This window comes from Caenorhabditis elegans, chromosome X, assembly GCF_000002985.6.
Source record: "Caenorhabditis elegans chromosome X".
Lineage (NCBI taxonomy): Eukaryota > Metazoa > Nematoda > Chromadorea > Rhabditida > Rhabditidae > Caenorhabditis > Caenorhabditis elegans.
In genome coordinates, this window is record NC_003284.9 from 10,267,340 (window position 1) to 10,279,578 (window position 12,239).

The 12,239-nt window shown below is 33.0% G+C and overlaps 1 protein-coding gene and 1 non-coding gene across 2 annotated transcripts; both read left to right on the forward strand.

Annotated features, from left to right (window-relative positions):
- The first annotated feature begins 6,547 nt into the window (after positions 1-6,547).
- On the forward strand, positions 6,548-10,873 carry F41E7.2 (Cation/H+ exchanger transmembrane domain-containing protein). The gene is made up of 12 exons (NM_077322.9): positions 6,548-6,624; positions 7,039-7,117; positions 7,191-7,343; positions 7,458-7,618; positions 8,259-8,450; positions 8,542-8,635; positions 8,690-8,857; positions 9,725-9,822; positions 9,872-9,967; positions 10,067-10,291; positions 10,367-10,471; positions 10,520-10,873. The coding sequence occupies exons 1-12, from the start codon at positions 6,562-6,564 to the stop codon at positions 10,760-10,762; spliced, it is 1,677 nt and encodes a 558-aa protein (NP_509723.2). The 5' UTR covers positions 6,548-6,561; the 3' UTR covers positions 10,763-10,873.
- A 1,174-nt stretch (positions 10,874-12,047) lies between these two features.
- On the forward strand, positions 12,048-12,182 carry F41E7.17. The gene has a single exon (NR_071953.1). It is a non-coding gene; the product is annotated as an Unclassified non-coding RNA F41E7.17 (non-coding RNA).
- Positions 12,183-12,239: the final 57 nt, after the last annotated feature.

Genomic DNA, 12,239 nt, shown 5'->3' on the forward strand with positions numbered 1-12,239 from the left:
TTGTCTGAACATAGACCTACAGTACCTTTAATGTAATGTGACTGGTTCAAAAAAGAATAATTTGCAAATCTGCAGTTAGTTAATCTTATTGGTCAATAAAACACCTACTAGGAAAGATCGACACTAAAATCTAATAAAATGTTTTTCGGGTAACAAAACAAGATTATTATGTTATGACAGATGATAATTGAGAGCAAATAGAAACTTGATTTCATTTAAATAATTTAAGCATTTCGTGGGTGTGTTGAGTAAGTAATTCAGTTTTTGTTGAACTACTAATGCAAAAAAGACACCAGTCAAGTACAAATAACGATTTTGAATGGTGTGTAAAATCTAGAATGTAATCTAATGAAATAATATTATAGGATTCAATATGATTCTCAAGTTTGATAGTGAGTCGAAATAAAATTGACTCAGAGTTTTTAAACTCCCCCTCTAATAGGCGTAATGCTACGCCTAAAACTTTCACATCCGTTGAGACACGTTAACTTTTATTGAAATGACATTTGTCACTACACGTTTCACAATTTGTTTATCAATCACTACGCTTATTTACTCGTCATTTTTCGAAAGCGTCTTGAGAGTATTCAAGAGTGTGATTGAATTCCGGTGCAACATATCAAGTTGAAATTTTCTAAGTTCACACAAAGATCAGGGATAAGTTTGTTTACACTTCGTGAGGCATGTCGGCTTAAATGCAACAAAAATCTAGGATTAACATTTAAATATATAATTCAGAAAGGAAGATAAAACAAGAAAGGAAGAAACATGCAAGTTCTGGTGGTAATATTACCGGAATAAATGCAGAAGTCACAGGCAACGATCAGATATCTCGCAGAAATTTTTTATCCGTATTAAAAAGAACATTGTGAGAACATTAATCACCTGTGGTACTATAGATGTTTGTTAAAGTTTGCATAAAATATCAAAATATTAATTTTTAACTAATTTATTGCAACAAAGGCTTGCGCTCTGATCTCCGATAACATGTTTAGCAGCTACAGTAACTTTGACAAAGTAGCATTTTAAACTGTCTTGTCAGATTATGAAAAAAATCCTATTATGAAATTTGGTCATTTTGGAAAAGTTCTAGTCAAACTTTAAACAGAATACCAACAAACTCTACACTCTCTTTAACGCTTATTAAAAAATATTTCGGCTACCCTAACATAATACAATTTAAATTGTTTCAAATGATATTGTCAATTTTGATCTACAAAATTATGTATAAAATAGTTTTGTTCTGTTTTGAATATTGAATTCCGGTTGCAACATATGCAACAAGACAACTGCTGACCGAACAAGACTGCTGACCGAAAAATTACTTTACACTACAATAAAGTTGTTTTTTTTTCAGATTTTCAGGAATTTCAGAATATTGAAAACGATATCATAATTTTTTTGAACTTACCATTGGAAAAAACACAGGCAACGCTTTTTTGTAATCTCTTAATGAAATAATTTTTCCAAGAACGTGGAGGCTCAGCAACTGCACCCTATAAAACATTATATTACATTGGACAATAGGGATTATTTTTTTGGAACGCTTTCAGTGATTAAAATGTTTTTTTTAGATGAAGGTATTATAAATAATGGCTATTACTCTATGATTCTTTTGGTCTTTTATATCGTCAAAAAGGTTTTCACATAATTAGATTTTGAATCCGTATTTTACGAGATGTCGTAAGTGCGTAATCCTGTTCTTTTGAAATGACAATGTTTATCAGAAGAATCACTTTTCAGAATTTATCTAGTTTCTTAAGATAATCTAATTTTTTGCAAAAGTGAACCTAAAGTCGGTCTTTATTCAAACACAAGTAACAAACATAAAACACCGACAATTTTAATAATCATCAGTTTTGAAATTATAGCTAGTTGATATATTGAGTAATCATCTCATGTCTACAACGCGTTTAAATGTACTCGGCTAAATGCCACAACTTTTGCGCCAGCGATTGGCATTGCTAAAGTTGATTAAAGTCGGGGATGACCCCGAACATTTGCACTGAAAAATTGTATGAAATCATTGCATGCTACTACTAAAGATCTTGGTAAAGAAAAGCTGCAAAAGTTGGGTGAAAAGTTGGAAAAGATGGTTAAAAAGTGCGAGACACTAAAGTTGAGAAAAAAGTTAAATTGCCGAGTATTTTCCAAGAAAAATTACTGCATGAGCCATGATTCTTTTAGGAGAGTCAATACTGTGAAATCATATTTCTGTGCACTTGCAAAACATCTGCATATGAAGCTAAAGGTCTTATTGTAAATTGTGAAACCCTCAAGTATGCAAACACTGAGGTCTAGTAATAGAAATAAGATCTCAGAACAATAAATATTGCCGCAATGTTTTTTTAGTTCAGATCATTTCACGACCAATTCATGAAACATACAAGTATGAATATTTAAAAAGAACACTTGCAAAAATGATGCTTAAAACCTTGAAAAAAACTAATACAAAAAATGTAAACTGCAAAAACAAAACAAAAAACAACTAACTAAAGATACAGTGTTGCTGACCTACTAGAATTATTTGTAGTATTTGATCCGATAAAAATTTAGAAAACACAAAACTTGATTCTGACTTATAATAGTGGTAGAAAAACGTAAGAATACGAAATTAGCCATGAAAATACAACAGCTGAAAATGTAAACAATTGTAATGATCAGAAACGTTTCACGATGATACTATATTTAGAGGTTGAAAATTGGGTGATAATCTTATGACTGAATTGATTAGAAAAGTTTTGAAAGAACGCTTTTGAGCAAACCATCCAAGCAAACGGATGACTAGGCGTCTGCTCTAAATGTGTTGAACCCAGTGAGAACATTAAAATCATTTTGTCTAGAGAATAACTGCAAATTTTAATGACGTATGATTTAAAAATTTATTATATATGTTTTTGTTAAGATATGCTTAAAACTATTCGACAACCTTCCTTTGGCCGGCATCAGGCTGCTTCATACACTTTTCTCTCAAAGCTCTTATTGGTAACAGATCAGAAGTAAACCTGACATCTAAACACCTCCATGGTGTGAACACAGAGAACCAGAACTAACAGCCGAAAAATTATGTTGATGGGAAGAAGAATCAAAGATATATTCTTGGAAGATTAGAAAAAGATGAGTGCTTTTTTTGATTACTTCAATGGGTTAATTGTAGGATTCAATAAACATTTTTTGTTGGTACTAAAAGAATTCTCTTTCAGGGATAAAGAGATCAGTGATAATTTTTGACAGAAAGGTATTAGACAATCTTATCTTTTTTTGTTGTCTACTAAAACCCACATGCGGTTTTCCTTTAAAAAAGGGGGTTTGAAAAATCCTTTCAACGCGTGCATTTGCAATAAACATTGTCAAAAATGACATAATAAATATTTTTATGTTAGGGCGTTTTTTATTGTTTCATTTTTGAGAGATTAAGTATTACTCTAATAATTAACCACGATTGCTGACAAATATCATTTATTCTATAATTAAGTCATTTGCAAACTTGTCACTAATAGTTCAAGCATAAATCATATTTGGTCACGAAAACATAAAAAACAATGTTCTCAAATAGAGCCAACAAAAGCTATGATCAAAAACAGATAAAGACTGGAACCGGCATTTTATGATTTATTCGAAGCCAACATTCTTCATTGATTTTCTCCATTTTATGTTTCAATTGTTAAACAATGTGTCAAAATAACTTCATAACCACGTCAATATATCTTATAGCTCACCTGGTGCGTCTTTCCTCAAGTTACTAAATTTCTTTTCTGAATATTTCTTTGAGTAAAAACTACTTAGGATTACACCGGATTTGTTTAGTTTTACAATTGTCTTTACGGAGATAAACTTTACTATTGTAATATTCGTCGTACTATTCGTCGTACTATTCGTCGACTTATACAGTCATATGCGAACAAACACGTATTTTAAAGAAAAGCAGTATAAAACATTGAGAAGGATATGAGAGTTAAGTTCACTAGGATTACAGGTCACGCAAATTGTGCATGTAATCTTGCATCTACCATTCCTAGTTTAATGTGGTGTGGGTGTGGCTTGTACTAGCATAGCCAACTACAAAAAAGATTTTGTCTAAATGCTTCATTATTTGCTTCTAGGAATGAGATTTTACAAGTCATTAGCACTTTCTCTCGATTTCAATTCTGGCAAAGCCCATAATAGAGTACCCGAAAACCACACCAGACGACACGGGTTTATTGTTTTTTCCCCTCCTTCTCATTGTTTATTGTCTAGTTGCTTCAAAGCCAAATTGGTCCGCAGAAAAAAGGAGGGGAAATGGGTGGGCGAGACAAAAAAAGAAAAAGAGAATCTAAATAGGTCCATGGATTGGATGAGTCAGTGATGGATGGCGTAAAATGACGTTACTGACACCAGTGCAAAATTACTAAATGAAGCGTGTTTGAAAAATTTGAAATTTTGCAAAATGAGGTTATATCGGGTGCTTGAAGGAAGTCTCTCTGCTTTTTTGCTTCATGGGTTAATGGGGAAGTAAGCAAGCAAGTTACTCCAGCAAAAAAGGAACCTCTATTTTGAAAAGGTCACTAAGGACACTTTTAGCTTTACAAACTTTCTATTAGGAAAGAAACACACGTAGATCAGAAGAGTGTTTGAATTTCGAAATTCTGGAAAAATCCATTGCATGATGAAATGTTACAGCATAATCTTAATCAAACTTTAATATCGAGCACTTTTCATGAAGTTTTTTGCTTTGATTTTCAAATTTTTGCAAATTATCTCTAGTGAGAATATTGAATGCATTCTCATCTCAATAGTAAATCTTTTTCAAACCAGTTTCAACTCAAGTAACGTGCGTGCGTGGGAAATCTCACCATTTCACAGATACAAGAAACATTCTTGGAAATTTTACGAAAAGATGATTATCAAAATTTGTGATGTAAAAGACAAGGGTACACATTTTGGAAATGAGAGTTCAAAGAAACAAAGGAAGTTCATAAAATAATATAAAATAGCTTTATTTGATAGCGAATACCAGTAAGTTGGTCAACAGGTCAAAATTCCAAAACTTAATTGAAACTCAAGTGTCTTTCAAGGGCAAACTACTCGGTTCGGAAAACCAAAAAGTGATCAACTCTAGAGATTGTTTTTGAAAAAAGAATACCAACTGATCGTCCATGATCAGCACGCGCCTTCAAACTGAATACCATTTTATCGTTTTTTAAATTATATTTTTATCAACATTTAATTAACACAAATACTTTAAAGAAACTACGTAAAAATTTAAAATATACAATGTTCTTGTTACATTCAATGATGCTATCGAATCATATCTTTGAATTGCAGACTATTTTTAGTAAAAAAAAATTCAAGTTAATTTTGAAATTTTGGAAATTTTGGTTTTACTATGAACAGTTGAAATCAGCAAGTTTTAACATGCAGCAAGTTATAGCTAAGACTGAAAACCTATTTTAGAAAATTTACGTTTTATCCATAAACGCGACAACACTAATTGTTTGCAATTATTGGTTATGTGGGAAATGCAGATCTTCGATAAATTGCAAAAAAAATGCCCTAAAATTGTATTAAAAAAAAATAGCGGAAATAAAAACTTAACTATATTCCACAAGTAAACATAGACTATAACATGTGTTTCCGTATGGTCGAAAACTTTTACCTGTTCGTCTTGATACCGACCTAGACTTTAACCTAGCGACCTTGACAACCTAGGAATTTTATTGGCCATTTCGAAAAGTTACTAACTATTACGTCGGTTCAGACATGAGTCATTTTTCGACCACCCGGCTTGTTCTACTTGTATACGCGCTCATTCCTTGATATCAAGGTCAAAAATACAGTTTAGAGAAGTTTTGAAGTTGTAAGACAATGTCGGCTAACAAGTTGCTCCGTTTAAATGGACAACTGTGTCTTGGACAAACGGCCTCAAAAAAGTAATGTGACAGTGTTGATTATTCAGGATAAGATTTATGTCACAACACACAAAAAAAAGTGTGACTGATCAATAAGGACTACAATATAAAAAAGTTCCGCCTGAACATTGCGCTGCAAACTGTTGTCTATCGATGATTGAACGACAAGAAAAACAAATACTTTTCTGATCTATGATACGATCAAAATCAAACCACCTGAAAATAAAATCAAATTTGAACCCAAAATCATGACGGAACCAGGTTGGTTTTGTCACGTATCACAAATTAATCATACTGGTAAGTCCCAAAATCGGTAATTGAATTATGTGCGAACTGTGTCCCCAGATGGAAAACTATCGGAATATTTTATTGCCTTTTGTTTTTTATTGAAACCGTTTTCCGTTTTTGTGCATTTGAACTTACATTTCTCCGACACCACCACACAATTTCTAGCTATTTTTGTTGCCTCCGATCGAAGGTTTATGCAAAGTATTCAAAGACTCACCTTCCAATTCACACAAAATCACACAGCGACTCGGCATTCCGTCTTTTACAGTCGAGTCAGTAAATCATTACTGATTTTTATCTCTTCTGTCGAGATTAATAGATAATATGCGTAATACATGGTACCTCTTATTAACAAACTTTGTTATTCAGAACCTAACAAACAATGGGAACAAATCTATGGCCTGGGGCAAAAACCAAAGTGGTTGAGTTCTTCAATAATAATCATGTAAGTTCTAAAATAAGTTTTTTGGTGAAATAATGCATAAAATGTTCAGATATGTAAAAATTAGATAAAGGAAGTAAATTGTGATTAGTTTCAAAATCAGCTGTTTCACATAACCCAAAGCTTTCAAAGCTAAATCAAGGGGGTGTATCTTTCAAATTGTTGGATTTATCATGAGCCAATTTGCTAAATATTCGAAAGTTAGTCGGAAATCAATAAGAAAACCAGTTGATTATTTGATCATGACTGTTAAAACAACCAAATCTTGATTTTAAAAAATGAAGTAAGAGAAAAAACTATTGTTTGGAAATAATTGGATGCTCTCAAAATTCAAAAAAAAACTCGCCAAACCGTTCAGTACAAAAAGTACCTGGAGCCTATGAATTTTTCTTGATGTCTATAAAAAAAATGTTTCAGGTTAATCAAATTGTTACATTTTTCATTATTGTTTCTGGTATCTACGTCACAATGGTTTCAATTACCGGCCAAAACTTCCGTATGTCTACTGTGTTTTCTATGTGCATTTTTTCCTGCATAAAAGATCCGCTTTCCAATATAATTTTTTGCAGTTCATCCACTTTCGCCGGTCACATCAAACTCATTGAACTTGCAAAATGCAGCCAATGAGGTTCTGCACTCTATCATATCTTGCTTCATGATGGTAGTGCTAGCGGTAGCTGCTGGGAAACTTGTCAAGTTCATCTACACTCCATCGTTAATTGGTTTGTTGTTGGTTTCACAATGTGGGGGTGGCATTACCATTTCAGAAATGGCACAGATAATCTTATGAATTAAAATTACGGACAAGTTTAGTTACAAAAGTAGGTTATTCTTAGGATGCATGCTGGTCGGAATAGCAATGAGAAATGTGCCGCAGTTCGGAGAATTGTTTTATATCAACGAATACTGGCAATTTATCCTTCGAAAACTTTCCTTGGTGGTTATTATCATCCGATGGGGAATATCAATAAATGTTCGATTCATCAAGAAAAACTATGTAAGGAGACTAACATCTGAAAAATGAAAAGCTTGTGAAAGTATTGACCATTAAGGTTCACGGTATTCACCAAGTTTTGTTGCAAACCTTACATACCCTTACCTTACGGAAAGGACCATTTTAAAAGATCAATGAGAAGTAAGAGAATATGACATTTGCTACCTAAAATTATTTTCTAGTAGATTCTAGTCTCAAAGGCTGGTGTGATTTTTAGTGCGGTAACTAACAGACTATTTCACTAGGAAAAATGTATCATGTTGCAAATTGACGAAATTAACACAAGGATTGATTTTATCAAAACATGTTAAACATTTCAAATATGTGAACTTCATAAATTTCAATGTTTGCAAGCCGTGGTCGTTCATGAAACCAAAAAGAGCATTTCAATTAATATTTTGGAGCATGAATATGATATGGTGATGTATCAAAAAAACATGCGTATCGTAATCCAAAACAGTGGATGATGTTTGATTTGTTTTTTTGCTTCCGGTTTGATTGAATAAAAATACTAGGGAGATCAAACTTGTAAAAACATGATAACTGTGTTTTGATTTTTGGGAACAAACAATTCATCATAACTAAACGTTTTCACGTGTGCAGTTTATGCAGGATAATCGAATAACTGATCAATCATTTGCAGATTTTCCCACCAATTCTTGGTCTCGGATCCGCTTTCAGTGAAGCTTTGGCTATTTGTTTTACTGCGTGCGTCTTTTTTGATTTCCCGCTCTCACTTGGACTCATCTGCGGATTTGTCGTGGCAACCGTATCGCCAGCGGTGGGAATGCCAACTATGATTCGCCTAAAAGAACAGGGAATCGGAACCACAAACGTGAGGCAGCTAACTACATATGATATAATTACTCGAAAAACACTCAATATAAGATTCAGGCGCTGTCTGACCTGACTCAATTATTTTTCAGAACATTCCTGATGTTGTTCCAGCTGCTTGCTGTTTTGACAATGTTGTATCATTGCTGATATTTTCAGTGACATCGTCTGTTACATTTACACACGGTAGGAATGCTTTTTGACTTATGGAAAATATAATTGTTGTGTTCTGTGTTCCAGATGCATTCTTCTTGACAATGGTAAAAAGCATAGGGGCCATTGTACTTGCAGCAATAATTGGTTGCGTCATTGGATGGCTTTTGCGCTGGTTTCCAAAAAATGACAACCGGCACACGCACTTTGCTCGTTTCCTGGTTATTGCATCTCCTGCCTATGCCGTTATAACAAGTAATGAGGGAACTGTAAAAACTTTTTAGATCGATCTACAGTTTCAGTTTAATAGGTTTTTGTTGAGCTATCATTGCTCCACCATGGCATCTTACTAAATGAAATAGATTCATCAGTCTAAAAAAAGTTAAAACCTGGGAATTGATAATGACAATGTAGAATGTGGCGAGACTGGCTGTCTTGTTTGTATATTAAAGGTCTAGGACTGAGCTCCAAGAGCCTCTGAATTAGGCACTTTACCACACGAAAACTAAGTAGGTATAAGTTTCTACGCCTAAAAATTTCATGAACCTCTAGCAAAAAAATGACTTCATGATTATACTCACACCGTTTCAAAATTTTATCCAACAATTTCATGAAGGAGTATGACTACAGATGTTATAGGCTATGTAGTTCTTAACATTATCTTAAGATCACATACCGTATTTCTTCTATTAATATAACCTCCAAACTTGCACTCCCTATTAGTGTTGCACCTCAAACATCCCTCGAAAATTAGTAAATTTTTGTTACAATCAATGACAATTTTGATGAATAATGATTAAAATTTGTTTACTCTCGAAAACGAAAACTAGTAGTTTTGAAAAAAAAACTTTCTGAAAATTAGTGTGGCACTCCATTGTAGTCTTGCACTCCCTATTAGCATTGCAACCGCGAAGATCTTCAAAAAATAGTATTGGAAAAAAAATAGTTTACCTATCTTAATCTGGTTGCCGGGATGATTATCTTCCACTTGACATAAATTTGTTATGCCTTCCAACAATATACAATCTCAACAACCCTGAAAATCTGAAGCGGCCGAAAAAAAATTAAAACGCGGGAAAAAAGAAGAATAAACAAATTCTGAACATTCATTCATTCTTTTAGGTATGCTCATCCTAGGATATGCCTTTCCTGGAATTGTGTCCGCATTATGCATCTGCTGTGTCAGCACCACGCACTGGAGAGAAGACAATCCTAAAGGAGTTTGATACAAAAATGTCTTATGGTACTATCTAATTTTGACATCTTCAGATCAAAGTTCTTGTTCATCAATTTGACAATCTTTGGTATTTCGTCGCAGTACCTCTTCTTTTTTCACTTGTTGGGTACACGTTTGATTTTCAAAATGTAAGGCTGTACCTGTTAACTAATTACTGTAAAGAAATGACTATAAAATGTAGTGAATAACTACAACAATCATTAAAGACTCTAGTTTTTACGGTTCAGATGTCAGCTGAGAATTGGAAAACAGCGTTTATCATCATAGCAGTTGGAAGTTCTTTTCGGTTGATTTCTGCAATGATCTTATCGTATTATGGTCACTTTAATATCTACGAACAAATTATTTTGGCATTGACCTTAATGCCAAAAGCGACTGTTCAGTGTGCACTGGCCCCGTCACTCATTTTTATGACAAACGGTTTCCCGGAACTCCGCGAGCAAACCAAACTAGTAAGATATACATATTATTGGATTATAAAAGAAGGAATAGCGGGAATTGTTTGATTAATCCTTTTTTATTTGCAGATCATCAACATTTGCATTACCGCAGTGATGGTGACAAGTCCTATTGTGGAGATATTATTAGATGTTTTGGCCCCAAGAATATTGAAAATTAAAGAAGGAACTTCGGTATTTAATCTTTAATCCAATTCACCAAAATGACAGATATTTTTTTAGACTTACAACAGGAACATTACCAACTCTACTATTCTTGACGAAATGGATCCAAATCTAGAGCTGAAGAAGACATCGTCATCGAATAGCACCAACAACAGCAGAACCAATCTTAATAATAGGATCATCTACGAGTTAAACCCAAATTTTGTGCCGATCAGTATCGAGAACGGTTATTCTCGAGCTTCATATCAACACTCTAATAACACAAAAACTTACGCAAGCGGGAATCGGATCAATAAGTGATTGGAGTTAATATTTTTAAACGAAAACATTTTCAACAGTTTGTTGAAAAGTGCATTATTGTTGCTATATTCCCGATATTATTCCTTTTTGTTTTTATAAAACATTCAAACTCGACATATTGTAAAGTTAAAATCTCAAGCCATATTGAACATATGTTTTGAATATAAACATTATGTTTCGAATAAAACACCGTTTTAAAAATATTTGCATTTGTCTTCAATTGCCAAACGGAGAAATACCGAAATCATTTAATAAACTTGTATTTGATTATTTTACCAATTGGTGCAGAATTTGTAGAAAATATATTGTGTAACCCTAAAATTACTTTCATGATAATCTTTTTGCCAGATATATGCAACTAAATTTTCAGAAGCGTTCTGTTTTCCTAATAACTTTTCAGTCGAATTTTGAACAAGATTATTGTTTCATTGATCAGTGATGTCATTTTGCAAAATAAAACACAAAAATCATGCGGTCATTTGCAGTTAAATCTTTGTAAACAAAAAGATCATTCTATTGTTCTCTATATAAGGAACTAATTAAACCAATAAAAATGTTTTTTCGTGTCGTTAAGGTAACTATATTATTTTTACATTTTATCTGTTATTGTAGTAATGTGTTTTGCTAAATTTTAAAATGATTCTCACAACTTTTCTTCATAATTTTTTGGTAATACTCAAAGGGAAATTCTTTTATACTTCAAAGTTACTGTTATGTACTGGAGGTGGAACGAGGAGAGAATACGAGTAGTTTTTTACATTCCTAACTAATAAATAAATAGAAAGTTAAAGAAAGTTAAAAAAAGAACTCACGTTACAAGGTCTTTGTATCCGCGAGAAGTTTTAAAAAAATTTAAAAATAAACAAAAATAAGTTTCTCAGAAGGAAATAGGGCGGTCTATAATACAAATAATATTGATTATTACTAGAATATTATTTATTTGAATTAGCATTACGCTCTATTTTTTTAATTATAGAGTGCACTTTAGTTTTGGGTCCAAAATAATAAACAATGAAACCCCTGAACTTCGTTCTTTCTGACTCCTGTTTTTTTTCATTTGTTTCTTTTCACACACTTTTCAGACTGACTCGACTGACTCATAGTCTTTCCGAAATTCTGAAGACTTGAAATAAAATTTAAACTAGAATACCGGTGCGTCAACGTTAAAGGATTTGCATAAACGGCAAGTAGCAACATTGAATAATAGTATATAATATGCAAAGGCGAAGAGGCGTCATGCGTTATTGAATAAGTGTATCAGATTAAACGGTAAGCACCCCCTATCTCACTCTCCGAGAAAGTGAAGATAGTTAGTTGAAAGTTAGTAACGGTGTGTGGAAGCGACATTGCAAACACGCCGGCTCTCCTCCCGTTTATTCCGTTTGCCGATTTGGGGCTCATTTGACAGTTCGATCACACACAACCATTCATCTTTTTCTTTCATTATACACTTCTCTTTTTTGTCCATTTGATCTTT

Excerpts from the sequence above, each read along its gene's own strand:
- F41E7.2 (NM_077322.9), top strand. The coding sequence starts at position 6,562 with ATGGGAACAAATCTATGGCCTGGGGCAAAAACCAAAGTGGTTGAGTTC. Across the intron at positions 7,619-8,258 it reads GATTCATCAAGAAAAACTAT|ATTTTCCCACCAATTCTTGG; the intron begins GTAAGGAGACTA and ends AATCATTTGCAG. Across the intron at positions 10,292-10,366 it reads TCCGCGAGCAAACCAAACTA|ATCATCAACATTTGCATTAC; the intron begins GTAAGATATACA and ends TTTTATTTGCAG.